This window comes from Guyanagaster necrorhizus, assembly GCF_019112545.1.
Source record: "Guyanagaster necrorhizus MCA 3950 unplaced genomic scaffold BT62scaffold_10, whole genome shotgun sequence".
Classification (NCBI taxonomy): Eukaryota; Fungi; Basidiomycota; class Agaricomycetes; order Agaricales; family Physalacriaceae; genus Guyanagaster; species Guyanagaster necrorhizus.
In genome coordinates this window covers 1,013,233-1,040,637 of record NW_025064889.1, presented here as the reverse complement: position 1 = coordinate 1,040,637, position 27,405 = coordinate 1,013,233, and the positions used below count along the sequence as shown (strand labels likewise).

At 48.6% G+C, this 27,405-nt stretch overlaps 12 protein-coding genes across 12 annotated transcripts; 7 read left to right on the top strand and 5 right to left on the bottom strand.

The window, feature by feature from the left end:
- Nucleotides 1–2,480: 2,480 nt before the first annotated feature.
- On the bottom strand, nucleotides 2,481–2,890 carry BT62DRAFT_76469 (uncharacterized protein). The gene has a single exon (XM_043182197.1). The coding sequence runs from the start codon at nucleotides 2,766–2,768 to the stop codon at nucleotides 2,520–2,522; it is 249 nt and encodes an 82-aa protein (XP_043040839.1). The 5' UTR covers nucleotides 2,769–2,890; the 3' UTR covers nucleotides 2,481–2,519.
- A 242-nt stretch (nucleotides 2,891–3,132) lies between these two features.
- Nucleotides 3,133–3,746, bottom strand: BT62DRAFT_931177 (uncharacterized protein). Its single transcript, XM_043186077.1, has one exon. The coding sequence runs from the start codon at nucleotides 3,681–3,683 to the stop codon at nucleotides 3,189–3,191; it is 495 nt and encodes a 164-aa protein (XP_043040838.1). The 5' UTR covers nucleotides 3,684–3,746; the 3' UTR covers nucleotides 3,133–3,188.
- Nucleotides 3,747–3,765: 19 nt separating this feature from the next.
- BT62DRAFT_1004937 (uncharacterized protein) lies at nucleotides 3,766–5,372 on the top strand (the record flags this gene model as incomplete). Its single annotated transcript, XM_043177092.1, has 6 exons — nucleotides 3,766–3,803; nucleotides 4,119–4,217; nucleotides 4,283–4,430; nucleotides 4,489–4,742; nucleotides 4,798–4,890; nucleotides 4,952–5,372. The coding sequence occupies 6 exons, from the start codon at nucleotides 3,766–3,768 to the stop codon at nucleotides 5,370–5,372; spliced, it is 1,053 nt and encodes a 350-aa protein (XP_043040837.1).
- A 193-nt stretch (nucleotides 5,373–5,565) lies between these two features.
- On the top strand, nucleotides 5,566–7,627 carry BT62DRAFT_919241 (uncharacterized protein; the record flags this gene model as incomplete). The annotated part of the gene is made up of 11 exons (XM_043184146.1): nucleotides 5,566–5,782; nucleotides 5,934–5,989; nucleotides 6,134–6,175; nucleotides 6,245–6,304; nucleotides 6,394–6,475; nucleotides 6,691–6,790; nucleotides 6,856–6,954; nucleotides 7,031–7,081; nucleotides 7,301–7,319; nucleotides 7,437–7,464; nucleotides 7,545–7,627. 11 exons carry the CDS (start codon nucleotides 5,566–5,568, stop codon nucleotides 7,625–7,627), a joined length of 837 nt encoding a protein of 278 aa, XP_043040836.1.
- A 1,444-nt stretch (nucleotides 7,628–9,071) lies between these two features.
- BT62DRAFT_76345 (uncharacterized protein) lies at nucleotides 9,072–11,716 on the top strand. The gene is made up of 2 exons (XM_043182190.1): nucleotides 9,072–11,071; nucleotides 11,130–11,716. Exons 1-2 carry the CDS (start codon nucleotides 9,187–9,189, stop codon nucleotides 11,681–11,683), a joined length of 2,439 nt encoding a protein of 812 aa, XP_043040835.1. The 5' UTR covers nucleotides 9,072–9,186; the 3' UTR covers nucleotides 11,684–11,716.
- A 211-nt stretch (nucleotides 11,717–11,927) lies between these two features.
- On the top strand, nucleotides 11,928–12,877 carry BT62DRAFT_980348 (uncharacterized protein; the record flags this gene model as incomplete). Its single annotated transcript, XM_043189503.1, has 2 exons — nucleotides 11,928–12,407; nucleotides 12,467–12,877. 2 exons carry the CDS (start codon nucleotides 11,928–11,930, stop codon nucleotides 12,875–12,877), a joined length of 891 nt encoding a protein of 296 aa, XP_043040834.1.
- A 716-nt stretch (nucleotides 12,878–13,593) lies between these two features.
- BT62DRAFT_931175 (uncharacterized protein) lies at nucleotides 13,594–16,380 on the bottom strand. The gene is made up of 15 exons (XM_043186076.1): nucleotides 16,199–16,380; nucleotides 16,110–16,149; nucleotides 16,018–16,063; nucleotides 15,948–15,970; nucleotides 15,753–15,896; nucleotides 15,584–15,707; nucleotides 15,454–15,534; nucleotides 15,103–15,403; nucleotides 14,678–15,050; nucleotides 14,380–14,623; nucleotides 14,268–14,332; nucleotides 14,120–14,218; nucleotides 13,933–14,071; nucleotides 13,771–13,877; nucleotides 13,594–13,721 (listed from the first exon to the last, which is right to left on the bottom strand). The coding sequence occupies exons 1-15, from the start codon at nucleotides 16,287–16,289 to the stop codon at nucleotides 13,682–13,684; spliced, it is 1,917 nt and encodes a 638-aa protein (XP_043040833.1). The 5' UTR covers nucleotides 16,290–16,380; the 3' UTR covers nucleotides 13,594–13,681.
- Nucleotides 16,381–16,401: 21 nt separating this feature from the next.
- On the top strand, nucleotides 16,402–17,576 carry BT62DRAFT_76229 (uncharacterized protein). Its single transcript, XM_043182186.1, has 4 exons — nucleotides 16,402–16,610; nucleotides 16,661–16,743; nucleotides 16,790–16,930; nucleotides 16,984–17,576. Exons 1-4 carry the CDS (start codon nucleotides 16,469–16,471, stop codon nucleotides 17,299–17,301), a joined length of 684 nt encoding a protein of 227 aa, XP_043040832.1. The 5' UTR covers nucleotides 16,402–16,468; the 3' UTR covers nucleotides 17,302–17,576.
- Nucleotides 17,577–17,731: 155 nt separating this feature from the next.
- On the top strand, nucleotides 17,732–18,386 carry BT62DRAFT_76224 (uncharacterized protein). Its single transcript, XM_043182185.1, has one exon. It carries the CDS (start codon nucleotides 17,852–17,854, stop codon nucleotides 18,230–18,232), a length of 381 nt encoding a protein of 126 aa, XP_043040831.1. The 5' UTR covers nucleotides 17,732–17,851; the 3' UTR covers nucleotides 18,233–18,386.
- A 573-nt stretch (nucleotides 18,387–18,959) lies between these two features.
- Nucleotides 18,960–20,757, bottom strand: BT62DRAFT_919237 (uncharacterized protein; the record flags this gene model as incomplete). Its single annotated transcript, XM_043184145.1, has 14 exons — nucleotides 18,960–19,085; nucleotides 19,136–19,240; nucleotides 19,294–19,309; nucleotides 19,366–19,378; nucleotides 19,438–19,686; nucleotides 19,740–19,786; nucleotides 19,842–19,949; nucleotides 19,971–20,119; nucleotides 20,172–20,190; nucleotides 20,252–20,346; nucleotides 20,399–20,456; nucleotides 20,512–20,540; nucleotides 20,574–20,611; nucleotides 20,661–20,757. 14 exons carry the CDS (start codon nucleotides 20,755–20,757, stop codon nucleotides 18,960–18,962), a joined length of 1,149 nt encoding a protein of 382 aa, XP_043040830.1.
- Nucleotides 20,758–22,360: 1,603 nt separating this feature from the next.
- On the top strand, nucleotides 22,361–24,475 carry BT62DRAFT_892987 (cytochrome P450; the record flags this gene model as incomplete). Its single annotated transcript, XM_043183129.1, has 11 exons — nucleotides 22,361–22,504; nucleotides 22,565–22,618; nucleotides 22,756–22,862; nucleotides 22,916–22,967; nucleotides 23,018–23,100; nucleotides 23,160–23,523; nucleotides 23,590–23,603; nucleotides 23,655–23,825; nucleotides 23,880–24,009; nucleotides 24,063–24,252; nucleotides 24,315–24,475. The coding sequence occupies 11 exons, from the start codon at nucleotides 22,361–22,363 to the stop codon at nucleotides 24,473–24,475; spliced, it is 1,470 nt and encodes a 489-aa protein (XP_043040829.1).
- BT62DRAFT_76186 (uncharacterized protein) lies at nucleotides 24,354–25,914 on the bottom strand. The gene has a single exon (XM_043182181.1). The coding sequence runs from the start codon at nucleotides 25,721–25,723 to the stop codon at nucleotides 24,575–24,577; it is 1,149 nt and encodes a 382-aa protein (XP_043040828.1). The 5' UTR covers nucleotides 25,724–25,914; the 3' UTR covers nucleotides 24,354–24,574.
- Between the last annotated feature and the right edge of the window lie 1,491 nt (nucleotides 25,915–27,405).

Here is a 27,405-nt window from a genome sequence, read left to right as displayed (position 1 = left end):
GGTTTACAAACTTTCAGCAATTGACTATACATATCCTCAGCTTCCTTTGGTTCCTGCCTCCTCGGAACCCATGTTTCCATCGTACTGCATTTTGCTGCATATTTAAACTTCCTGCGCACCAATGCAGAGCAGTGACACAGCAATGGAAGTATGCGACAGAGTTGCGCTATTCAGCCTGACCTCGATGGGTCAGAGAGTTGGATGAAAACACGCCTACCTCTGAGTCTATCTATCGTGCGCCAGCAGTGGAGAATAGAATGCCCATACTATCGACATTTGCTCTTTTTACCATCTCGTAGCATCATCGTTCGGCCATAACGTGAATCGATTGCCAGCTCAGGATCTGGGTGGCGTTAATTGTGTGTTAAGAACTTGGAAGGCTTTCGGCGTGGATGGGATGGAGCTTCTGCCAAGCTCTTCCTTTAGCGTATTGATATTCAAATTTTGTCCAACAGCCGCCAAGGCGGAGGATGGGATAGTGCATATGGGGGTTATACGACGCCAATTCGGATCAGACTTGTTGAGTAAAAATTGTATTGACGATTAGCCCCCGAGTCAGTGCCGAAGTTATTTATCCATTTCACTATTAGGCCGTCATGTCGTCGCCTAGGTAATAATCTTCCATAACTAAGGCCAGCAATGGCTGCTGGGGTTAGACACGTTGGCAGTATGAAACGCAAACTTGAGCCACCGTGGGCATCTGCTGATCACACTCAGGCTTCACCGCTTTCGATGCCCTCGAACTTGCCTTGACTTCTACTCGCCTTGTGTTCATTGACAGAGCAGCATATACATCGAACACTTCATATCCGATATCGCCATCTCCTCTCTAAAAGATTACTTGGCAAAGTAGTTGATGATAGCGAACAGCTTCTTGACGGGCGTTTGACTTTATTGCTGCTCAATCGCTCGGTCGAGGCTCTTAAGGACCTTCGAAAAGCCTCCCCATAGGCGATTTTAACCTCACTGTACATCTTCTTGTGTTCAAGAACCTTGGGTGTCTCTGGAGAGAAAGGCTATGAGTACGAGAGTAACAAACACCTTGATAGTTCCGCTTCTCGTCCATTCTGCAGAACTTTTTTTTGAGTGCGTCATGCTGCCAAGATATGTACATAACTGTGACGCATTCCAAGTAACCTTGAGAAAGACCGTATATCGCAGTCGAAGGACGGCGCAAGTTCAAATTGGTCCTTGGCTTTGTCTTCCATTGAAAGGGAGACGTTTCAGTGATACTTTCCACCTCTAGACGATTAAGATTCCTTAATCGCAGAGCGTTATACCTGGATCCAAGCTGGTTACATTCTTTGATATATTATGCATATGGAACATCCCCGCCAGCCACTCCTGTATCGCAAGGACACAAAAAAAGAGAGAATTCACCATGTGCGGAAGCATATGTGCATCGACATCAATTGTTCCCTTTGTCTTGCGGAATCGCATGCGTGAGCACCTCCCCGATATGCGCGAATGATGATATAACAAGAACCGATGAATTGAGAGTTGCAGTGTTTGGCGACTGTTGGCCTGCAACCACTACTAGTAAGCCGCATCAAGAACGTAGCCTCGGTGAGAGGGTTTCCTTCAATGCATGGATCATAGTATGAAACTCGGACGGCGGGGCCCCCCGATATCACGGATGTAGGTTACCAACAGTGGCCGGATCTAAATCCAAGTTTTCGAATCAAACTCCGAAGTTAATGTCGGGATATCGGCAGGTCGGCGGGCCCTCCTGGCTTGATACAGCTGAACATAAACAACGTCGAAATGGACGCCAAGCATCTTTACGTCGTGTTTTTAAAAAAGTAGCTTTGTCCCGAGTTAAGATTAAGGCACCGAGGAGGTTAAGAGAATTCGGGATCAAAGGTTGTCCATCCGCCAAGAATACGCGTCTTGTCCTCCTGACCGTGGACAAAACTCCGAGTCACAGCCAGCGGAGCCCCGTTAGCCATCAGAAAGAAATGGGAAGCACCAAGTGTCATCAATATCCGAGCCCAGAAGAGGGGAAAGAGGTGGTGCACATATACAGATAGCCCAAGGACGCGTCTAAAAGTAAGGGACCGCGCCACAGAGAGAAGAAAGTGCCGGATCAGGTCCGAAAGATAGAGTAATAGTAGCAGCTTGTGGCGCATTTTCGGATGCGGTCCGGAAGTAGTAGGAGGGAATGGACCATAGGGAGATAAATAATGGCCAGGCTCCAATGCGATAGATATCAGAAGATGCGCGTGTCGGTTAGTTGGCCTCGAGGCTTCGTGGGTGGAGTCATTGCGTTGAAAGAGGAAAAATCGATGATGACGTGCTTCAGATGGGGAAGCTCAATTTGTCCATGATGCTACCCCGCCGCCTCGTGAAGGGAGAACAGGGGCAAAGTTATGCCAGCAGAGGGACCGAGATAGATTGCAGAACAGGGTTCAGCAGAGACGAGAAGGATGCATGATCGCTTGAATTTGTCCCCAAAGCAAAGCAGACCGATTTCCGTCTGAATTCCGTTCACAAGTGGTACCCATTGGTTAGCCTCGTTTTCAATGGCAGGTTTGTAACAATTGCATTTTTAGATGGTTCTCGCCATGATCTCGAAGGTGCACGGGACCGCGCTCGAGGTCCCGGGAATGCAATAATCTGTAATCTGTCGACGTCAGGAAGCGGAACAATCGATGAATTGTACCGCAGCTGGACTTGAGAGAGAGATAAATTGTCGTCAAGATGTTATACGGCGACGAGGATACAGACCGAGTAACATAACAGATAGATACCAGGAATTTGCCAAGCATTGTGACCAAGCATTAATTTGACGTCGAACCGAGATGCCTGTCCCATACTGCCAGGACCAGAGAGAGAAGACCAACAGCAGCTGAGAAACCTGAGCCGAGATGCATAGCCACACGGAACGGAAGAAGGCGGAGCGGTGAAACCTTACGACTGGCTCAATTGGCTGTACTCCTGTCCGTCACGGCTGTTGAATTGAGCAACGGAGGCGACGCAGTCCATGCGACTAGCGGTGGTAGTACAGTATTGGATTGGATTGGATTGTCACTGGTATATGGCGAGTCAGGCTAATGAGGGAGGTCATAAAAAGGCGTCATTGAGAGTGTGGTATGTACGGATGATGTGAACGGGAAAGCGATGATGGATGCGAAAAAAAAAAATAAAATAAGAATACTGCTCGGACTGCAACTCTGTTCCTGCAACAACTAAAAGCCATCCAGACAACCACCAGACTCTTCTCGTTCCCGTTCCCGGGCTTTACAGATGGCCCGCCGCTTCGCTGCACATTTCTTCTTCGTCTGGGGAGAAGGGGGGAATGGGAGGTCGTCGGAGAAGGTGGGTTTTGACTTTTTCGGGGTCGAAGCGCGGGGGAAATAATATGCCTCAGGCGGAGGGCTTGCTATGCCGTCGCTCTCATCACTGGAGCCAGAAAGGTCTGGGATAAGATCTGGGACGGTGGCTAGGGCGCGAGGATGCAGGCCCTTGTAAAAGGCCTGGCTATCGTCGAGAGTGTAGCAGCGCCCACCACGTTCTGGCAGGGCACACGAATTGGGTGCTACGACGATAGGTGAGCGGTCATAGGACTCGCGAGGATGGGCGTCAAAGGTACGGGTGAGGAGCGGGGACGAAGGGAAATGGACGGCGAGGGGCGGGTGCTGCGACGGGGCGCGCTTGAGAATAGGGCGGGGCGTGGAGAACATGGCAGCGAGCGGGAAATAGAGCTCTGTGTTAGCAGGTAGAATTCATCATGGCGAGTGAGAATGTGGTCGTTTATTAAAGGCGATGGTGTTTGTCGTTGGTTCTGTTGTGGCCGTGACTAGGTAGGTCACCGTATAATAACTGTGACTCGTCACTTTTTTTTGAAACTCCGCCTTCGAATCGGAACAATCAATACTTGCGTTGCCGGCGTAAATCCCTCTTGACAATTCAGTATGTAGTGCCACTGCTTCGTGCCAAGCCTCGCCCACTTCACCCACGCTGTGCTACGGAATATTATACTTATACTCAATAATTAAATAATTGGGTGCACCCACAACGGTAAATATCACCTGTCTTTTTTTGCATTCTACGACTCGGTCCGACTTGCCATTGTCCATGGCTGAAACGTGATCCGTACTGCTTCACGGTGTCCAAAGTCAACCGTGCTCGACTTTCCTTTCCTTTCAGCCTTTCATTACGGTTCGTGTCTGGGCCTGGTCTTCGCCGTCTCTTCTGGATCTGTTCTACATCCGAATGTTTTATACTTAGCATCCCGCGTTTCTTCTCGTGCCTTACTCTCACCCTTCTCTTATCGCAGCAGTTCACGTTACACCGGAGTTGCAATCCCAGCTGCTTGTCTCCACCACTTCAACGTCTGTCTGTATGCCCTTGTGATTTCATCCCATCTCAACCCACCGACCTGTCCAATGTTTCGGTTCCCAATCTTTACCCCCCTTTGCTCTCGACTCGTATACATAATCCTCCTTATTCTTGGGCGCTTTGTCTTTCTGCGTGATCGGCGTATAGTATTGGGTTGCGGTGTATTCATCCACCAACTATATCATCAGTCCATCTTCTTTTTCAGTCTACCGCGACGCCACGCCACCCTCGTGCGTCCAACAAAATGATTCTATTCTAGTCCGATACCCGACGCTTTCGTCTCCTTACGGTGTCGTCCATATGTTGGTACGGTATCAATTGACGTACCACGTTCATGTGTCCACCGAGCTCGGAGTTTCCCGAATGGAGTATTCCACCTCTGGGATAACTTATCGAATCGCGTCAGCTCGGACCCAACGTTTCAACACTTGAAATTTCAACTCTTATCGATTTTAGCCCCGTGGACCTACTGGTCCTATATACTCGGAACTCGCGAATCACGGCTCTTGGTGCTTTCACGTCCTGCTCTTCTTCCCTTGGCCGAGGTGGGTGAATTCGAAGGTGGGAGACGCGTGATTCGCCTGCATATAGTTTAGCATCGTACGACCAGACCAGTCTGCGAGGCAACGAGGTGCAGGGGGGATCTGGACGCCCCTGGTGAGGCCACCAGATATGATGTCCGAGGCCAGGACATATTGGAGGCGTGGCACAGGGACGCGACTTGGTATGACGCAAAAGTATCTCCTTTGGAGAGAAGAGAGCCAATAGTGTCGGTGAGATCACCCGACCTCCCGAGATCGTTCGTATATCTAATTCTTTCGCCTAGGTACTATGAAGATCGTGAAAATCGTGGGGAAACTCCAGCAAGACATTATTCTCTCAATGAAATGGTCCTGACACATGTTTTCTGGGGTGACCTCGAGGCCGCGATGAGATTGCTGGCACACTCGGCTATTCCTGGGCCCAGTGCACTCCTGAATGATGACTGTTTGGCCGGAGCACTGCCCAGCAGCTATCTTCCTAGTCCTTAGACCGACCGTCGGACTTTTAATACGAGTCTTACCGAAAAGGCAATCACCTCCCAGTCTACTTGTTCGTTGAGCTTTGCGCTTGACATCGCAACACAGTGGTCACGATCACATCGGACCGAAGGCTCATTTGACTTGACATTTGGAGAACACTGATTAGGTGTACTGATCTTCTCATGCGCTTCAGCTTCACATCATGGCAATACCCGAATGCCATTCATTCCTTGACTCTTCTTCTCAATTCTATGAGAGCCCGTTTGGAAAGCTCCGTCCACGCACAAACCAAGACCAATCTTTGATTGGCATGCAGTTCCCTGCGGTGAAGGCCTCAGCTGACAGAAAGGTTTGCGCTCGTTCGTCCGGGAGCGATTCTCCCCAAGTCCCAAGGCGAGGTCATTATGCGCTTACAGTCCGTCAGTGAACGAACCCATGGCTATCTTTGCTTGGTACTGCGGGTGACATACAGCGCTTCTCTGAACTTGACTCTCTGAGGCCCAGACCTTCATCTGCTGCCTTGTTGACGCCCTTCGAGCAGCGGTCGTCAAGCACCATTCACTTATATAGCGAAGCCAGTCTTTAGCGATCTCCTTTTTGATCCGATCCAACGTGATGTGCTGTTGGTGCGTCTGTGAAAGGGCACAGTATTCTCTTCCATTACCGAGTTTCCTACATGGCCATCACCTTGGTTCGCCCTTCATCTGCATGCTCATGGAATAATATCATTTGATAAATTCATTGGATGAGTTTGGTTGAATGTTCCACAGGACCAGATTGCCATGGGCAAAGCTTTGCGGTCCTACGGCCAAGTACGGGTCACGACGATTTCTCTGACGACGTGGATTTTCTTCGTCTCAGCCTTTAGTTACCTGTACTAGATCACCCTTGGCGATCTCATCCTTAGTCGACGCTCTTTCTCCGCTTTCCCCAATGGTCAAGTGCGCTGTCATCGATGCTACTTCTTCGCCAGTTGGGTTCGAGAAAACGCTCTGTGGACGTAGATCTTAACGCGCTCGTCCATGGCTAGTTCTTATCATACGAGTTCCGGCAATCTCTTGGACTCAATCCTTGGCGATCCGAGTCGACAGCTCTTTCGCCACTCCCCCACGGTTCGTGCGCCCTCAGTTCCATTGCCCGAGATCAAGACAATGACCTGGCGGTGATGTGTTGCGTTCTCCCTAACCCCTTGGTGCCTGGCGATGATTGGGTGCAAAATAGCATCAGTCCTTTGGAATATTCTATTCCGACATGCCTTTTGGAGTTTGATTCATTTGCGGAATGCTCAAGCGATTGTCTAGAGAGTCATACCACGTCAGCTTACTAGATTGGAGCGAGAATGACGAAGCGCCACGATACGCGATCTTCGTAATCTTTCATCTTTTGGTTGTCATCGGCGCTAGTGTTGCTGTGCCGGCGTTCAAGTTGTGGGCGCCGAGATGTCGGTGTTTACAGTGCTGTAGTTTACTCGAACTTATCAAACGACTGTTAGGCTCAGAGGTGATAAATCTCTCAAGCTGCACTCCTTGCTTCTCGGCCTTTTACCTCCCAGGGCCACATCAGTGTTTTGCGGTGGAACGTTCGAGCATAGGTAAGTTCTTGGACGTTCATCATGCAATAGTCACTGATGACTGATGACGTCTAAAATTATTGGTGGCTTCTTGAAGTTCTTCCATTGACCACGACAAGCTCCGGCGTCTTTCGTGGGCGTTTCAGAGGTAAGCTCGTGCGCCTGATATATTTGAAAGCACAGCATACTGATAGCCGCCGTCACGTTGGAAGTGTTAATACCACGCCAAGCGGGATTTAATCAATGCGGTAGTAAACCGTGTAGGCTATCTTACTAAGTGGTTGACCTTGGAATTTCTCATTACGATCAAACTTTTAGGCCGCTCTGTGAAGCAACCTTCTGTATCCCTGTGATGCGGTCCTGACAGGTTCACTCAGTTTATCAGTGTCAATCGGTGCTCAATATAGGTTCCTCCCACCAGACTGAGAATTCTCGATATCTTCAACGTCACGTTCTTCTCTTCGCCACAACTCGCTGTCTCTGATATACCGGTTCTGTTCTAGCTTATCTTGGCTGGGGATCCTTCATATGGTGAGTCCTTCAGTATCATGATTTCCTTTCTTCGTGAACACTAGCATGATGAGAATCATCCATCTGGTGCTCATTTGTAGTGTCAGATGGAATTTGCGCCACCACGCTCGCACCACACGTACTATTTGCCTGGTTTCAAGAATCATATTCCAAAGATAGCTAGGGACGAAACCGACCATCATCATCAGTTTTATACTTGCTCAGTCCGAGCGACATCGAAGCATGTTCTCAGCTTTATCATGCTTTGGCTAGTCTGTTCAATGATGTCATTTCAACTTGTCTTGGTGCCTCAAGTTTCGCCTTCTACCTCTTCGCTGACTTGGATAAACGCCTCACTCACGTGTATGATCTTAGTGAACGACCAGCTGCGGGCTATTATCAATGCCAATATTCATCTCGTCCTTTATAAAACTTCAAACGTTGGCTTTTTTATGTGCTCTAACCTTCTTCTGTACAGTTCCCCCACTGACTCACCTACATGGTCTGTCAATGGCGGAGGGCTGCATCGTTTATTAATTTCTGGGGTCCTGTGATGTCTTTCACTTATTTTTCGTGTCGTTTGGGCCAACGTGGTACATCCACAGACAAAATTCAAACCAATGCCATTTCTTGTTGTCCTCGAGCTTACGATCGCCGCTACTGCAAACAAGCCTCTACCTCGTGCCAGCCCCGTCGGTGTATGATGGAATGATTTCTGTATGTTCAAAACACTGGCTCCGAGTCGTCCCCGCTAAGTAACATGAAGCCCGGCGACCAGGAACAGCTAAGAGATCGATGATGGATCCGCGCAAGCGCGTCTCGGTGCCTGTGAATGTTACCTTTGCACTTGAATTTCCCCTAAAGATCCGGTCTGGAATTTGGATGACAGAGGGAATGAAATAAGGGTCAAGACGGCTATGGACACATTAAACACAGTAGTCATTGCGACTGTCGTACGGTAAGGATACTTGATATTCAATTCAATGGACTAGAGAGGAAGAGCGGGTGTTCCACCCCAGTATCCATCGTTAAGGTATATATGGAGACCAAGGACGATCATTGCAAGATCATCTTCAGTCGGCTCGTTGCCCTCAAAGGATCCCGCAGTCAGTTTCGGTTCACATATACATAGCACCATATGTTCCACGTTTATAAATCAAACGTCTTCTCTTATTGAAACCGCAGCATGCCTACGAAGCAATTTGATGTTCTTGTACGGATGGATGCGTCAATGCTGGATGGCTGTAAGAGACTTGTGAGAGAGTACAGCATACGGACCTGGATCAAGGCACTTTGCCGTCTGCTGGGACTGAGTTCGCGCCGCTGTTCGTTGTCGCATGGTAAATAATGATGTTCTTGTCGACATCACAACAAAGTGGGCGTACCAATTCTACTTAATTAGCAGATGACAGTCATGGCACATTGTCACTGACTTTTTTTTTGTTTTTTTTCCAGCGTGCACCGGGGAAAGTCGGACCGGCGTGGGAAGATAGTACAAGATAATGACATCATTGTTTCATCGCAAGGATTACGCCTAGCGACCGGCGGTCAAATTGCACGCCATCGTCATGGACGATAACAGCAATGTTTCTGCGTAGCTTTCGCGAAAGAGCAGCCGGAGACCATTGGTGGGATACAAACGTCGTGTCCGTGGACGAGGATAGCCGTCTTTTTACAAAATAATCACCGCCAAATGATGTGATCATCGCAGCCTCGGTAATCGTGACTTTGACATTGACCACCATGTCGTTACCCCAGAATACCCTTGACTTTTCGTTCAACTTGCCGAAACGACTCAGGCCGCCAAATCTTACCTTTGCAAATGAAAGAAAACCCGTTTCTTCGATACAGATCGAGGCCGACTCTCCCACCGAGCTCTCCGACGACGACGACGACGACATTCTCAAACTCGACTCGGGCGATTCTTCGCCTTCAACGTCTCCCATGGCACCAATGCTCAATTTCTTTTCATCAGATGAGGATGCCGCCTCTGACGACATAAATCAGGGATTCGCGGCTCTCGAACAACTACGAAAGAGTGTACAGAAGAACCTCCGTCTGCGACCTATTCGTTCGCATGCTTCTCTCAACAGCGCCAAGATGCGTTCTTCATTCGGATCCTTCTCGCCTCAGTCCGTGTGGGAGGAGGTCGCCAGTCCAGCATCCAGTACGGCTTCGTCGTACTTTACACCAACATCAGATGCACGAGACTCACCGTCAAGTGCTCGCTGGGTTGGCTCGAGTGCCTCAGACTCGTCGTCTCTACCCCGTTCTCCGTCTCCGCAACAGCGTCAGAGTCGCTCTGTCGACCCCGGCTGCCTATACGAGCGGCTGACAGCCCCAACACGGCCCCTTCTCGTCGACACTCGGCCGCCCGCCGTACACCTGTCGTTCCATATCAAGCATAGTATCAATGTTGCAATTCCGTCGCTCATTCTGAAACGATGTCGCAAACCTGGTGGAGGATTCCAGTCCCTAGATTCGCTGCGCCAGTTTATCACCACGGAGGAGGGCAAAGAGGCCTGGGACGAGCTGATGCGGCCTGGAGGATCTTGGGACGGGGATGTGGTCGTGTACGACGACGAGATGGATGAGAAAGACAGAGAGAATATGGCCATCACAGCCTGGGCACTGCTTTCTGTGATACAGCCACTGCTAAGCTACGGAAATGTTGATTATCTCATTGGCGGTATCTCATCCGCAGGACACCACCCCGATCTTGAAACGCTTATCGTCTCAGGTGGCGGCTTGGACTTCGGGGACGAACCGGCTAAGACAGGGTCAAAAGGCGGGGGTTTGTTTCAGCTTGTTACAAACAAACCTTTTTACACAAAGTCTTCGCTCGAGATTAACCAGAATTTTTCTTCCATGTCGTCAACTCTGGCAGCTCCACCATGCTCTCCCCTGCCTCTCATGCCTATGGCGTCCAATTACAAGGCGTCCAATGTGAATGTCATAGACGCCTCCCCGTCACCGCCTCCTTCACAAGCTGCTTTTCGTCGGCCACCTCCACCTCGACGGCCCAGCGTGCCCAATCTTCGCCGTATCGATACAAAATCTGCTGAACGGCTCAATTTGTCCTTGCCTAAGCTGCATGTACGCACAGTGCCCATAAAGTCTGCCACACTCTCTGTCCCACCAACTTCCCTATATCCTCCATCGCCTTCACACCTAAATCTTGCGCATTCAAACCATACCCCACCTGTCTCAGCCCATTGGGTGACGTCTCCTGCATCGCCTCTGTCGTCAACTGAAATTTTCTCGGCATATTTCACTCCACCACACACACCAGGCACACCAAAAGGGTTCTACATGCCCCCTTCGCCACATACTGCACGTCCGGACGACCAGCCACCTACTACTGAAGAACCGTTCCCACCATTCACCGTGTCGACGATATTACCCAATTTTTTGTACTTGGGACCGGAGCTGACATCGCCTGATCATGTAAAGGAGCTGAGGGACCTCGGGGTACAGAGGATTCTGAACATCGCAGCCGAGTGCGATGCTGATGATCACGGACTGCATCTGAAGAACGAGTTCGACAGATATTTCAAAATTCCGATGAGGGATACCGTTGAGGAGGAGAATATTGCCCAGGGTGTTAGGGAGGTTTGTGAAATTCTGGGTGAGTGCCGTACGCTTTTCTGATTGATGTGTCGGTGGTGTTAACGGGGTAGCGATAGATGACGCCAGACTTCATTCGTCACCAACGTATGTGCACTGTAAAGCTGGCAAGTCTCGGTCAGTAACTGCCGTCATGGCGTACCTGATACATGCAAACCACTGGACACTATCGCGAGCGTATTCGTTTGTGCTCGAGAGACGGAAAGGGATCTCTCCCAACATTGGATTCGTCTCTGAATTAATGTCGTTTGAGGAAGAAGAGCTGGGAGGCAAGTCGGTGGGCGTACAGCCGCCATCGGTCAATGTGGACGGGAGCGATGGGGATGGAGGCGGGGGCGGGGGACACGTGAACTACGCGGTGGCTGCTGGGAACCGACGGGGCGGACATGTGAGGGAGAGCTTACCGCCTGCGTTGCTGAGCGGGGAGCCCGGGCCATTGAGCGCAGGCGGGATGGAGATGCGGGTAATGGGTGACTCTGGACAGGAGGTGGAGATCAAGGACGCGACGGGCCGGTATCGGCATGCGAGACGAGCGCCGGTGGATGAGAACACGCTTCAACCAATGCGGAGGGTCAGCAAGGCGGGCTTGGAGAGTTCAGTCAGCGTTTCATAGCAGTCAGTGACTTATCACTACTTATTTATTGTGGCACCATTTTTCTTGCTTTCTTGGGTTGTTTTGTTATGGATGTTGTCTTTTCATCCGTCGTAGTTCAAGCTTGGGACTACAGTTTTTCCATGCTTTCGCCTTCATGTCTGTATCCAGAACTTGTATCCGCCCCAAAAGTGAAAGGATATTTGCTGACGTCATTTTGTTGGCAATCAATCTGGCTCCGAAATCGCGCTTTCCTTCTCCCACCATGACCGACCTTTGTCTTGCCTGTTCTTCGTCTCTTCCACCCCAAAAGCTCTCAGAATCCAAATTATTTCTTACACGATGCTGCCAACAACCTATCTGTCCGAAATGCGTTACCCTGAATCCTCGGCTGAGCAGGTACAATCCTTGCCTTGCCTGTCTCGGCGGTGTAGACGTCATTGGTGCGCATATGGGAGGCAGCAGACTCCAATTTACTCCCACAAACTTGGATGGAGCCGTCAGAGATGAAGATGTGTTCATCGTTGGTGACGATGATGAGGACAATGAAGACGATACAACGACTATGCCTCCCCCAGCGTATACTGAATCTTTGTCCGTAACCAACATCGAGACTGCTCTAGTTGAAAGCAATATTGATAAGGCTTCCTCTACTGATGAGATATCGCCCATTTCGGGCCCTCCGAAATATTATATCAAACGGACAGACACCCTTCAAGGAATTGCTCTGCGTTTTGATGTCGACGTGCGTGCTGATATTATTCACCCTGTCTAAAAAAAAACTAACACTAGCATCTATTACAGGGTCGTGAACTCTGCCGACTGAACAGCCTCCCACCCAGCACGCTCTTTATCACACCCCATCTTCTACATACCCGCGAATTTCTCCTCCTCCCTCCCTCTTCCCTTCCGAAGCTCAAACTGTCGGATTCTCAACCAAAGTCATCTCGAGAAACAGAGCGCGCCGAAAAACGGCTGCAGGTACTAACGAAAGAAGTCGATTGGAGGATAGCGAAAGCTTACGTTGCTCTCGCAGGTGAAATAGACTCGGATTCTAAATCGAAACAACCTGCGCCCACTGTAGAAGCGCGCGCTATTTCGCGGTACCTTGATGATGAAGAGTGGGAGCGCAGAGAGGGTGGCCCAGCTGCTATACAGAGGTTTCCCTACTCGGATTTCGAGGCGGAGGCTCTACGCAAACGGAGCTGGTGGTGATATGACATCCATTCGTTGAATGTTCTCCTTAATGACATGTAGGCTATACAGAATAGATAGCCCAACAAACGATTATTGACGTTTCAATCATCGAAATCTTGGGGTTAGCCGCGTTTATGAGTTTTCACTTTGCGCACAGGATTATTGGCCTTACTTATGAGGGCTATTCTTTACCGACTTGCATCCAATGTCCAGATCTGTGCCGCGTCAGTGATGGTGAGTTGTCACCTGGGGATTCAGGTAGGCTTCTGCAGTTGGCGCACAATAAAGCGGTGGTAGCCAACAAAATTGAGACGAGATTGCTAAGTTTGAAGTTCATGGTTGATGATTACAGCTTGAGCAAGTCAGAGCTTTTAAACTCTGACTACATCTAAAGGAGCTGAGTGCGGGAAGGTAGATTGTCACGTTCGCTTCTGAGTATACTAATACTTCGTCGGACGAGATAATTCGTATTTCCGGAAGTGGATCCTCTTCAGGCGCTTGGGGATGGAAAATTCCCAAGTTGATATGCATGGCATGCCTTGCCTTGACTCGGAGGCATGAATTTTGCCGTTCCAACGAAGCTTCAATTGGTAGCTGAAGATGCCCACTAAAATTGATTGAGGGTATGCAATTTCATCAGAAGTCCCGGTAAGGATCAGAGAATCCAAGGCCACAAGCCTTGCCATCTAGCCAATGATACAAGCGTCCACGACTTTTTCGATGCTAATCAAGTGAAGCAAGGCAAGCATTTTTTTGTTATTTTCCGAGTCTTTTTTCTAATTCTACCTATTTTATTCCGATAATGTTCCAATCCACCAGGTATCACACTCTATAACTGGTACTTCCAGCCCTAGCAAGATCGCTGGAACCCCATTTTAGTTAGATATATGACATATTACGACGGCACATACCTGAAAGCCGCCTCGACGCACAATTTGATCTCCTTGTAACTGACGACCAAACAACTCTGTTCGTCTGGAGCAATCAGCATGAGTTTTTCCTCCGAACCTGCGTCGAGCTAGACGGAGGCTTAGGTGAATACCGAAATTTTAGGGAAAGGCGACCCAATTCACCTTGTTCAAGCAAGTCAAGACATGTGACAGATTAGTGACAGGATTCCCGTTCTCGTCAAGTTGGTGGAATACATAATCGCGAAAGAGTTTGATGATATAGCGGTCCCCCGTTTCAGACCAGCGAGGATCGCGGGCGAATCTGTCAATGTTGTCAGAGATGAGTATTATATTCAGGGAGAGAGCTCACTCAGGCCGTTCGTTGATGAAACCAAACTTGCAAAGCAATCGTACGAGCCTTGCATTTTCCAGTTCACCCATAAGTTCGTTCTCGAGCCGATCCGTCGCTCTGAAAGTGGATAAGCAATGAAACGGACATCATTTCATACGATTCTTACTCCAGGGCGTCGTCCATGTCAGAAATGACTTTGTTATGGATGATCTCAAAGAATGTGACAATGTTCTAAAACATGATCAACAATGCGATACCAAACCTGAGAAGACACGTACCCGATGAGGGTTATTCTTGCTGATCAAGAACAAAGCCACGTTCTTAATCTCAGGACTATATGCCTGCGCCATTATCTCAAGGCTCTTCTGAAAGTTGCTCCCAGACGCAGCCGAGGCATTTGTACAACAGAGAGCGATGATGAGTCGACCAAACATTGACAGATCTTCGAGTTGTAACATATGTATGTCCTGCTGGGCATCGTACATCAGAACATCGACAATTCCGCAAGAGCTTATCCGAATGCTGAAAAATATGCATGAGAATTGACAAAGATACGAGATGAAGAGTGTCAGGTACCGATTCTTGCCTGTGAGCAATATTTTGGAAACATCGATCATTCGCACCGCAAGTCCTGCTTCATGCACCTTCTTGATTGCAGAAGCGATCTGAATGATATATGACCAGATCGTTCGCTCTGGGATCGTCGTCGGTTGAAGTTGAATATGAGAGCGATTATGGATAAAGGAGGGTTGGATGGTCGGGGGTTGTGGTTTAAAGTGAGTGTCGTAGAGGGTTCTCGCACCAGCATGATATGCATAAGCTACGACAAGGGAATTATCGCCAAAAGCTCGCGTTGTGAATGCCTCTCGAACGAGGACGATGTTTGGATGTCGAATACGCGACCACGCCTCAATGGCGGTGAAAGCGGACTGGTGCATCAGACGGTAATCTATGAAGGTTGATGAGAATGTAATCTTATGCCCCCAGCATACAGCACGCACTCTCCACTCTCCGCAAGGTATAAGGTGCGCCTTCTGCGGAGTTGATAGCACGGTATACAGTGGAATACCAACTTCCAAACTTGCGGCGTTCATTGGCAGCACTGGATTCGAGAGGAACAAGAGTGTGATAACCTTGTAGTTCCTCAGGCAAATTCAGACCAGGCGCTGGAGCGCCGCGTATAGTTTCGCTTCTGGTCTGTAGCACTTGCCTGAGATCAGAGGATGAAGGAACAAAATGACTATCGGAATGGGCAGAAATAAAAGCAGGAGGAATAGCGTTCGTATAGAGATGATAATTCAGCTACACAGCCTAATCAGCGAAAAAACTAGCCTGGGAAAAAACTCACATACTGGTTCACGTATGTAAAGGTCGGGAGGACCAGAATAGTAAGTAGCATCAACTCCACCAACATCATAGAACTGAGAGTCAAGCTGTGACAGGAGTCAGCGCGAGTACAGTGAGAGAGCATGCGCGACGTACATCTGCCATCTGATTCGTTAGACTATCAGTGGACAAGTCTCCACTATACGGGTAATTGTCGTATGCATCCTGAGGCTGGAAATCTTGATAATCGGCCTGTGGTGTGGGAGAGGGGGGAGAGAGCCTTCGGCAATGTCAGAGATGCGTGATAGAAGAAGAAATGACTCACGATGCGACAGACGACTGGCGCGAAGCCGATAGAGGCGGCGGCGATGTAGTCTGTGGAAATGAAACTGAGGCAGCAGCAGCCTTGGGTACAAATACAGGAGCATTGACTGCCTGCGCAGTAAGTGAACCAATAGCAGGAGACTCGCTGCATCAAGAGATGAACTGTCGCGTATCTACATAGAACAGGGATACATACGTAGGCTTGGGTGTGTCCGGCGCCTATCAAAAGTCGATAATTCAGCTAATGAAGCAGGCGTGCCACTCACAGGTGGATGATAATACGTGCATCCTTTGTCTTGGTATTTACAAGAGCTGGATAGGGTAAGAACAGCAATAAAACAGCAACAACGACACCTACCCATAAATCATGATATTCCTACATTGTCGTTGCACCGAATCTAGGAAGAGCAGATCGGTGGGTGCTCAGTCTCACATCAACAGACTGACCCTTGCGTGACTGAGGTCTCAATTCGTCCTGGGTGTTGGGATTGACAATCTTGATGGCCGACGACGACTGTGGGCGAGAAAAAAAGGCCATAACGAAGAGAAATAAAGAAGAAATGTGAGATAACTGGACGCCGCAATGCTGTCCAGCGCGACTGGGCAGTCAGTCAGCGACTCAAAAGTGTTCGACGGCGTCCAAATGTGACGCGGGCCCACGTGGTTATTGTGGTTATGTAATCGCAAGCCGGAACCGCGCTCTTTGCTCCTGCCTTCATGTCCAAGCTCGCAAAGGATACAGCCGACTTCAAATCTACGCTAAAGAGACAGGATTACACCTCATGGCACTCCCAGCCGCCACCGCTCGATTCCCAGTCCCCGGCTCAGCCTTCTCTAAAGAAGAAGAGGCCCAAATCAAGTGCGCTAGTTTCGTTTTTTCCCCTATTTCGCCCAACAATTATATTCCAGATATCGTATACTCCCAACCTGCGGATACTGGCACAGGTGTACATGTCAATACCCAACTCGTCTATGCTGTCAACCACCTTAAAGTGTGCCACCAACTTGCATAGCTATTCCACTGCTGAGTTCGCCTAGTCGACGCCAAACCCGATGCGGCTGCAAGATCTGGCAATTCTTACGAATACACCGCTTGATACAGACCGCGTTCTTCTCGAAAAGTTCAAATCTCATGATCGTGTTCTTTGGGACCCAAAGACAGACTTGTACAGCTACAAGGTCCGTCAGGAGCTTTCGTTGACCGTGTAATTGACGACTCTCCCCTTCGGCAGCATGAATTCAATTTTCGCAACAAAGCATCTCTACTCACTGAAATACAACGACGCACACGGAAAGGCGGTGGTATAGCCGTCCGTGACTTGAAAGAAGCGTGGAAGGAAGCCCCTGCTGCTATTGAGGAGCTGGAAAAAGACGGTGAGGTGCTCGTGATCCGGACAGCCAAAGATGGCCAGTTGAAGATGGTTTTCTGGAATGAGATAAAACCGGATGAAGAAAGCGGCGGCATGCAAGTCGAGAAAGGTGAGTTCGTCGTCCTCTCCTGTCTCCCTTTCTGGAGGAACATCTCCGGCTCGAGTGGTTGGTCCTGTTGAGGATTGGGCACGCCTGGGTCACATCTATTTCGGGTCAGGCAAAATGCACCAGAACGTGTTGACAACAGATAGACATCTATTCTAGGACAGGGACGCAGCAGGATACGTCGGGCGCTACCACTCCAGGTAAACCTGACGTATCCTGCTGTGGTCGGAACATCGGACCCTGTCCTTTTACGAGATCTTTCCCTGCATTTTGCCCAACGTGAAACAGTCACGAACCAGGAGTGTCCAGGTTGCAACCTATGACCCGAGTTTTCTACTGAGAAAATGTGTTGTGGACGTCCGTTTGATGGTCGTAGTCTGTCCATGATCCTTTGGGGCCGGTCCGCATGCGGACCTGTATGGGTTGAACCTGCATTTGTCTAGGCTTTCACGTTTTTAGAACGTTGAAATAAGCTTTTTTGACAGTCATGTAGGAACTGAATCTACATCAGACCCTTAGACCTAGGTTCAGTTTCTGCATGATTCAAGGTCGCTCCACTTGGCCCGAACCACGCCGTGGACAGATGGTTGGAGGCTGAAGTCTGCGTCTCCTTTCTTTTTCACTATGCGAGCACTACACAGCGGAGGCATGCTAATCGATGGGAGGGTAGAGTTCATGGATCTATGGCATGAGTTGAAGGTTCCTGATGATGTGGATCTGGCAAGACAGTTAGCGACTGGCAAGTACTTTTTTCACCCCTTATTTCACTTCTCAACGCCGAGGCACAGAGGGTCTCCAGGTTACGGCGAGTCAAGCTGCCCCTGTCAAGGCACCAAACAAGAAGAAGGGCAAGAAAGGGGGGGCACCACGCCAGCGACAAATCCGCCTCACCAATACACATTTGAAGGGAGAAATCGATTTGTCGCGGGATTTTGTGGTACCGGGAAAATGAGCATATTTAGTATCATTTTGTTTTTCAGGGACATCCTGTACTTAACCTACTAGAGCATCTGAATATATTCAATATCATTGACTTGGTTATTACTGAGGAAGCTGCCGATGGATTAGTCACTGCACGAGAAGCTGCCATACTAGTAAGACCACAGTGTGGTTCTCAGATCTTAGCCATGCTATCGCCAGCGCGCGACTCAGGTGATCTGCACCGTATTAACAACTCTCTGTCTGACGGCTTGTTGAATCCCCGAGATTCACAAAGGGGGATAACAGGGAAAATCTGAGGCAAGCGTTGGTATGGAAGCATTGTGTCCGAGTGGTAGAGTGGGGGGAACAGGGAAAGGGATACAAGATTACTCCTTACAGTTCACCGGTGGCCGCGTACACAAAATCAGATCGGTAGTCTGTTCCCCGTCGCCAGCTCGTGATTGATCTACACAAGGCTAGGGTGATCGCAATATCCACAACACCACTTGGTATTATTAAGTAGCACATGTTGACCAAACCGATCCTTCTGTTTTTTGCTCATATATCTTATGTAAATCTCTATCCCTCGTATATGCGACATCCATTGGTGTCTATATAGTGATTGTAATAACATGTGCTGTAAACGCATTCTCATTGAACCCCAAACGGCCAGGGCAAGGCTCGCCGCTATTGGTACGTATGTATTTTACACGTAAATTATCAAGGTTCCTAAGAATCTGGTGGTCCTAATGTCAACTGGATAGATCGCATCCGCTTTCCGAGGCTGCTCACAGTATAGGCAGCCGGCACGTTAAATAGCGTCGATTTTAAGATCACCGTGACTACCGTGGCTACCACCTACACCAGGGACTTCGCCTTTGGACAACTGAAAGTCCTTCATCACGATACCCTCCTCGACTTGAATCCGAACCTGGGCCTGGTTCAGCAGTGAGACATGTGAAAAAGTCACTGGTTGAATGAACGTACACCTCGCGCGCGGTTGAAGGCGCTGTCGATGAGGTTGGCGTTGTTTCCAGAATTGTGAGAGGTGCTACTGAGCTGAGCACGAACCTGCGCCCTCTGGTTCAGCGTCTGACAATGCGGTTGAGTTTCGGTTGAAAGTTCAGGAAGAGGAAATAACGTACAACTAAGAGAGTATTGCTGCATCATAGCACGTGAGAGGCACTTCAAGGAATAGCATGGTTTTCCTGACTTACGTGTAAAGGCGAGCTATGTAAGACCTAAGATCAGGATATGTAGTTCGAAGAACCAAACTATCGTCGACATACCAACTGGAATGACGAAAGTTTCAGCAATGCCACTAGTTGATCCTGTATTCTGCGGGAACATGAGACGAGCGGCTAATATATCAACCGAAGAAGCATACGACTGCGACCAAATGGCCGATCTGCGGAAAGGTGGTGAGAATCCTAGGGCACCTCGACTTGGAAATTGTAGTGGGCTTACTCCAAATATGGTCACTGGTATGGCGGTCTCGATGGATGTCAAGATAATTCGAAGTACGATGTTGTCAGTAGCTAGATATGATCAGACATGCAGCTGATAATTAATGTTGGTGAGGGAGGCATACTTTTGAATCCAGTTCTCTTCGACAGTAGAGTCGCTGTTAGCGATCCGCTAGCAGGTACATTTTATGAAGTGATGACGCATCACCAGCAAAGAAATTACTCACGTTATAAGCACATCTGTACAGAGACTGATAGCTGTGTATGATTGCCCAATTTTCGTGAATGATGCGAGGCTAGAGGGATAGCTCATACTCAGTCGGAATTTTACATTCCTAAACGAATAGGAATCGCACCCCGCAGCATCAAAGACGGTTGTAAACGCTGCAATAGTCATGTATAGAGCAATGACACCCTGGCATGTAGACATCAAAGCGATGCCCATAAACGCAGGTAGAGCAAGTTTGCCAGCCAGGAGCTTTTTCACCCGGTAAGCCAAGAAGAACTGGAATGAGAGTGAACCATGGGTAGGTAGGTGGACAGGCAGTGAACAATACCTGGATGGGTACAGACGCACTAGTGGAAAGGAAAGTTAGAAAGAAAGGTAAGGTGGCTATCACATGGCGCCTTTTCTTACGCTGAAATAAAGACCGGTAGCACGAAGTACTCCCACCGACCTGACGCTAGAACCGTGAGGTCCCCAAAGCCAGACACAGTGTACACCCACAACATCTGTCAAGGTGTTTCCTATGAGGTGGGATCAAAGGTCAATGCATCTACATACCTCCACAGCTATCATGGAGTAGGCGAGGTCAAGGGTATAAACCCACCACAGAAGTATGCTGGAAGTAACATTAATGCTCAAATAATCTTTTGACGTCGCGGGCACAGGCGTACTGAATTCGCCACTGGTAAATTTCATGAGACTAAAAGTGGGATGGAAGATGAAAGTCACCCACAGGATCATTGAAACGCGCAGAATAATAGCTGAACATCTCTGTGAAATGTATCAGAGAAAGATCCATATGAAATATGAATAAGCATACGAATGGTCACGACGCCCAACAGGAACGTATTCAGAATGACACCAATTTCTATCGTGCCCAATATCCAGGGAATGTTCACCGAAGTAGAAGCAGACATGACGAACAGGAGAGGGGGGACGGGTCCAAGTCTTGGATGGAGACGGTCATAATCGATGAAGTCCTCTATAAAGGAAGCGAACTTGATGGGAGGCGCATGTTTCCGAAGCTACAAATTGTACATTGTCAGGTTAATCGGCGAAGCAGGAGTGCAATGATGGCCTCTATATATCGGAACGCTCTTTTTAGCCGTTTCCAGTTCGCGCGGGGATAACGAGTACCCACAGAGACCCCTGGACCCGGTGAGATCATGACCGACCTGTGAATGCTTTGGTCTCTAGCACATCGCCATCAGGAAGATGTAGGATGAACTGCTTATCCTGCTGTGGAAGCCGCCGACAAGACATCTGCGCAGGGACTTCGCAATAACGCAATATAGGATATATGCCCAGATTCACGTAAATTGAAAGCGTGGACAGGGCACAGAAAGATTGAGAGACTCCCAAAAGGACAAATATGGCGGTCTGACTTCGAAAAAGAGAGATTCTCACCACTGTCCTGGAAGGAAATATAACAAGAAGAAAAGGGTCAATCAGAAGCAAAGAAAAGCGATGCCACCATACAGATAGGGTTGATAATTATTGTAAATTTCAGTCGCGTGGGACAGGTGCGCCCAGGGAAGCATAAAGGAGGGCGAGCCAAGTCTCCACATCGCAATATTCAGGAGTCGAGACCAGACATCCAGCAACACATTAACTCCTTGCACGTAAAAAGGTCTGCAACCGGAGTGATTTCAACATTCGAGAAACTCAAGTGTCCAGGGAAAAGCTGAAGCAAAGTTTGAGCAAAGTTGAATTTGATTGGGCACTGCCGTGGCGTTGTAATTTTCATTTTCATTCAATTAAAACTGACTCGGACACGGAGGATATGTGAAGAAGCAAAAGAAGTGACACTGCAGGCTCGCGGCAGCATGGGAGAAAAAGACGATTCGGGTCCGTGCGGATGAACGCACGCGTGATAACCGGACTCCGTCGGAACCGCCTGATTTCTGTTCGTATCATTAAATTTATAGGGAAGCAACTAAGGGGCGTCTTTGCTCTGCTGGTATTGAATCCTCCTTGCCGTGTAGTTGCTGCGTCACTTCTTAGTTTGCTGCTTGTTACTGTGGTTTGGACTGCACCTCTCCTGCAGGACTGGTTGGCGGCTTTTTCTCAACTCGTCCGGAATCTCAACATCAGAATTCTCGAATCATTCATTACTTGGGTCTTGTTGGCACGCGGGTACAAATCTTCTTGATCACCCTGATCCCTGGACCAAATTAATTACCTGTACCAATCATTGCGCAAACTTCACCAGGCTGAGGGTCCGATGGAAAAAGAGATTACACCGACCTTGGAGGGACCCTCATCTAGAATTCTCGTTGATGATTTAATCGCAGCTTCCAACATATATAGGATGCCTTCGTAACTTCAACAATTTCCAAAGTCCTCTCCGCGATGGAGATCACAAACTATCCATCTACCACGCTGCTGCTGTACTCGTTATGCTTTGTTATCTGCGTCTCGTCCGTTTCGCGGTACTTATCATCAAGGCGCTCGATCGTTAATAAGCTCCCTATCGCTGTGAGGACACTTCAATATCTCTTCGGCTTCGTATTCACATGAATGCAGCCCGCCAAGGACTCCAGTTGGATCTGGGGTCACGAACTAAATATTTTCAAGGGCGAGGTCTGCGAATGGTATCTTCATTGGGCGAAAACATGTGGTCAGGTCTACAGATTCAAAGCCGCGTTGTTTCAGCGTGATGCGGTCAGTAAAACTCTGAAGTATCATCATTCGGTTCCGGTACTGACCCAATAGCATTTGTAGCTCCTCGTGGTGGACAATGTTGCAGTCGCGCACATTTTTCAAAACGCTTATTCGGTGAGTTACATGTTCGTAAAAAATAAAAATAAATTAAGATCAAATCCCCTCATTGTCTTTGAACAGTATGGTTAGCAACCTGCCAATGCTTCCCTTCTATAATTGAATGTTAACGAATTGTGTTTTCCACAGTAAAGGCTCCGGCCTTCCGGCCTATCGTCAAATCTTTTATTGGACGAGGACTCGTATGGGCTGAAGACGATGAGCATAGGCATCAACGCAAACTGGTCGCACCAGCATTCACGTGTGTTGGCTCTTCACTCAATCTGAAGTGTAAGGATTGACTGCTGTGGTTAGCCTTAGTGCTGTGAAGGGCATGGCAGATGACGTTTTTGAGTGTGCTGGAAAGGTAAGTTAAATTAGTGTAGCATCATTGCTCATATGCTGAAGTTTTTTCAGGTCGTCCAGAAGTTCCAGCGCGATATCGATGCTCAAGGAGGAGCTGCCGTCCTGAATGTAAACGATTATATGTCCCCTTGCACGTGCGCTTTGGCCTCTTCTACAATATCTAAATTTTAGTGCTCAAGTCCCGAATATACAGCCTAGAGGTCGTCGGACGGGTCGGCTTTGGACATGATTTCGGTTACGACAATGAAGACGCAAGGGCTATTCGAACATCTTGGCAGCAAGATGTGGTCCAGGGCCGAAAATTTCCGAGCTTCCTTCTGCCTATTCTGATCAGTCTCTTCCCGTGGATTCCAAAGCTCCCGATACCGGCTTTGAAGAACGATGGCACGATCAAGGCGATTACTCTTAGACTGTCGAGTAATCTGTTGAGGGAACACGTGGAGAACCCCAACCATCTCGAGGGCAAAGATATGTTTTCCCTTTTGGTTAGGGAATCATGGGCCAAGAATAAAAAAGGGACAGGCGAATATCTCACCGATAGTCAGCTGTTGGAAAATGTGAAGTCCATCTATTTATACTGTGTGGCGTCGCAACTCGTGCTGACCTATTTTCGATGTCCCTAGATATCCACTTTCTTGTCAGTCCCTCTCGGCCGGATCTCATGCGGTGGACTGACGGACTGATGTAGGATGGTCGGACATGAAACGTCCTCCTCAGTTGTCCATTTCACTCTTTTAGATTTGGCTAAAAACCCGGATAAGCAAGCGAAGCTTCGTGATGAACTACAAAGATTCGAGGGCGAATTCGACTACGAGAGCATCCAGAAGCTTCCTTATCTTGACGCCGTTGCACGGGAAGGGTATGGTTTTGATAGTCGCTTTCAGAACGGAACTAAGTGTCCTTGTTTCACCAGGCTTCGCCTAAACCCTGCAGCTCCCCGAACAGAACGCGTAGCTACTCATGACGATATAATCCCTCTCAGGAATCCTATCAGACTCTCGAATGGCGAAGTCATAACGGCGCTTCCTGTCAAGGCTGGTCAGGTTTGTACTTGGTTGTGCAAAAGCTATGGGGATCCATCTTACTCCTTTCTCAGGTATTCGTCCTTCCTTTCACAGTGATGAACGTGAACCCTGATGTATGGGGGCTGGACGCTCACGAATTTAAACCTGAACGATGGCTGACTACGGGTGGAATTCCACCAGCTGAAGATCTTCCTCACGGGCCTTGGAGCAACCTTGCTACGTTTTGCGAAGGACCTAGGCTTTGCATCGGATGGCGTTTAGGTAATACATCTTCTTCTATCAGTAGCGCATGGATCAATTGACTGGACACTTCGTACGAACAGGAATTTTGGAAGTTAAGGTCATCCTTGCCCTCTTGATAAGATCATTCGAGTTCCACGACACGGGTGCCCTTATAGAGCGGTTTATATCACCTTCCTTACAACCATTCGTCAAAGGCGAAGCCGGCCAGCTCCCACTCAAGGTTTCTGTAGCTAAGCATTAAATCCCATTCTTATTCAGATATTTCCATTTTTAATAATACTCTCACTTCGATATTGGGTGGCGAGGTTTGATGATACAATCCATTGGTCGATGTGGGTACTCAAGTCATTGGAATCTGCCAGTCTCTTCGTGTCTTTTCAATAATCCTATGAACTAACTTCAGTCTCTCATCGGCCTCGGCAGCTTTCAGCAACGACTTCTTCAGATTTTCCTCTAATTGTAGTTTATCCGCCTTCAGTTGAGAGTCCTCCTGTTTATAATGAGCCTCCGACTCCTCCAATTTCTTGCAATGCATCTTGACAACCTCAAGCTCTGTTATCAGGTCAGTATTATCGGCTTTTGACTCTCGGATGATATCAGTAAAAGTTTTCTTGAGGCTGCTGAATGCGTCGAGGGGGTCTCCACCGGTGCTTTCAAACTCAACTGAATGCCATGAAGAATCCTCCCCAATATTCTTATGCTGAATGCCCGTGCGCACATGCAACAACTCAGCAGTCAATAGCGGATGGGGTAGAGAATACAGGCTAGCATCGCGTTCATGTATGGTATCAGCGCCGAAGGCGGTTTCAGAAGTTCGTTTCCCCAAATGTGTATTCTCGCGTGGATTGTTTGAGGGGTGAATGTTATCGCTGCAAAGAGAGCTGTCCTCGGCGTTGCAAACAAGTTCCGAGGGAGATGGGTAGGTCAATACTAGATCTGACCTAAAGTCTTGGCTCGATGGGTGCGACGTGGGGGAGAATGAATTGAATCCTTCGTCAATGCACACAGCTCGATCTATGCCCGGCAGGGTCACATTTGAAGTGAGATCGGTGGGGATATCTTGCGTTTGGACATCGGCGCTGCTCCAATCTACTATCCGCTGTGTCCAGACCCTGTTTTCATCCAGAATTTTTTCTTTCCCAGATGTAGATGTGCTCGGCTCTGACTGCAGTTCTTGTGAATGCCCAGCTTCCAATACATGACCTCCGAACAGCGCAGATGAACGTATAACGGCACTATCACGAACCAAAGCCCTTTCTTCCTCCCACTTCGCCTTGTCTTGATCCAGTGCCTGTTCGCTTCGTTTTGCACGCGGCGCTTTATTCACCTGCGAAATTTTTTCTACCTGCACCCCCTGATGGTTTGTGAATAGCTTCAATTGTGCCTCCTGTACGGACTTGATTCTCATCCTGACTTTTTCATCCTTCAAGCCGGTTTTCATCACATTCTCCGCTGCCACCCCCGGGTTGGAGATTCCCCAGCAACGCATCCATGCACCACATGGGCTCGCCTGGATGGCGGCACAGTACTTGCAACTGAGACTGGGAGCAGTATACTTTTTGTAACACTGCGGATCATGGACGGGCACGCCAATCCCTTTTGCTTCACACCGGATATTATCCCGTCGACACCGGGCACACTAAAACGCGTTAGAAAGATGACATAGAGAAGTAGGATGCGCAAACGCACGGCAGCATCAAAGACGGGCGCTTTCAATGACCAATACTTCAATGATGGAGCTCTTTCCCGGATGGAATACTTGGCTTCAGTCGCCTCAAGCCAAGGATATTCTAGTAGGAGAAGACGTTTATACGCAGAGTAGCCCATCGCTCGTGCACTGAACACAATGTCATCAGGTTCTGCGAGAATGGCATCACGCATGGGTGCGAGAACGTTGCTTGTGTAGTCGTCTAACGATTCGGATACGAGTCTTTCCCGGTATCCGAGCCGATCCCGATTTTCACGCCATATTTTCTAACCCGCGATGATGAGACACTTGGAGAAAAAACACTGGAAATATACGCACGGCGCACGCCCTTAGATCCATAAACAACGGCGGGTTCCTGTAAGCAGTGCGTGCTGCAGCGACTGCATTTTCCTGCTTCTCAGACTTCAGTCTATCCCTTACATCTTCTTTGCCAGCTAGTTGTCCCTCCGCGCTTTTTAGACCAGAGTCCATTTTCTTCTCCAGCGACCTTAGTTGATACGGAACATCCCAACAATGCATCCAAGCGTCACAGCCCCTCTTGTGTAAAGCAAGGCAGTATTTACAAGAAAGGCCGTAGTACTTCTTTCGCCCTGCGGGATCGTTAATGCAAGCACCAATCGCTCTTGCCTCGCATCGGATGTCATCTCTCCTGCATTCGGAACACTGTACAATAAACTTGGGTTTGTTATAAACCTTGTATCGCAGATTCGTTGACTCACTGTGGTGTCAAAAATAGGTGCTCTGAGTGACCAAAGGCCTGGAAAAGTGGACTGCTTCTGAAGACGCTGTTCGAGCCACGGATATTCCAGAAACAAGAGTTGCTCATACTCTTCGGAAGGCATGGCTCGCGCGCTGAAGATGACATCATCTGGTTCTTCCAAAAGTGCCTTTAGCAAAGGGATGAGAACATCGGCCTTATAAGCGGACATTGATTCCGTCACGGTTTGTCTTCGGTATCCAAGTCGTTCTCTATGTTTTACCCATAATTTCTAGCGTGGTTAAGAGAATCAGAGTAATGAATCATATACAAAGTGAAGGCTAAAAGACGCACATGGCATTGTTCCTCTTGCATGTGAAGTTTACGATCACTTATTTTTTTCTTTTCAGGTATTCCAGCACAAGAGTGGGATAGAAAGGGTGGGTGCTCTGTAGGCTAAAGGGGAGATGCTATCCGTAAACAGGCAAATTCAATGAAAACCATCCACCTCATACGTACCGTAGACTTCCCTGACAGACGTTGGCCGGTGCCGCCGTTATTATTTGACACATTCAGGCCGCCACTAGACGGTCTACTAGTAGATGCTAGCATCTCCTGATGGTAAGATATCGTGTTGTCTAAGGGCTTATCTTTCGTTGTAGCACTCTCTGTCTGCATGATAGTGGGTCTCTCCCAACGGAATATGCCTTGAGTCCACCAACCTTGATACCCTCGCTCTCGTCGCTTTCTATATATATATATGAAC

Coding starts and splice junctions, on each gene's coding strand:
- BT62DRAFT_76345 (XM_043182190.1), top strand. CDS start 9,187: ATGTCGTTACCCCAGAATACCCTTGACTTTTCGTTCAACTTGCCGAAA. Junction 11,072..11,129: donor GGAGGTTTGTGAAATTCTGG/GTGAGTGCCGTA, acceptor GGGTAGCGATAG/ATGACGCCAGACTTCATTCG.
- BT62DRAFT_931177 (XM_043186077.1), bottom strand. CDS start 3,683: ATGTTCTCCACGCCCCGCCCTATTCTCAAGCGCGCCCCGTCGCAGCAC.
- BT62DRAFT_76186 (XM_043182181.1), bottom strand. CDS start 25,723: ATGCGTTGCTGGGGAATCTCCAACCCGGGGGTGGCAGCGGAGAATGTG.
- BT62DRAFT_76224 (XM_043182185.1), top strand. CDS start 17,852: ATGCGAGCACTACACAGCGGAGGCATGCTAATCGATGGGAGGGTAGAG.
- BT62DRAFT_931175 (XM_043186076.1), bottom strand. CDS start 16,289: ATGGCCTTTTTTTCTCGCCCACAGTCGTCGTCGGCCATCAAGATTGTC. Junction 15,535..15,583: donor TAACGAATCAGATGGCAGAT/GTACGTCGCGCA, acceptor CTCCTGTCACAG/CTTGACTCTCAGTTCTATGA. Junction 13,722..13,770: donor TGCGTCGAGGCGGCTTTCAG/GTATGTGCCGTC, acceptor ATGGGGTTCCAG/CGATCTTGCTAGGGCTGGAA.
- BT62DRAFT_76229 (XM_043182186.1), top strand. CDS start 16,469: ATGTCCAAGCTCGCAAAGGATACAGCCGACTTCAAATCTACGCTAAAG. Junction 16,611..16,660: donor GAAGAAGAGGCCCAAATCAA/GTGCGCTAGTTT, acceptor ATTATATTCCAG/ATATCGTATACTCCCAACCT. Junction 16,931..16,983: donor CAGACTTGTACAGCTACAAG/GTCCGTCAGGAG, acceptor CCCCTTCGGCAG/CATGAATTCAATTTTCGCAA.
- BT62DRAFT_76469 (XM_043182197.1), bottom strand. CDS start 2,768: ATGCTTGGCAAATTCCTGGTATCTATCTGTTATGTTACTCGGTCTGTA.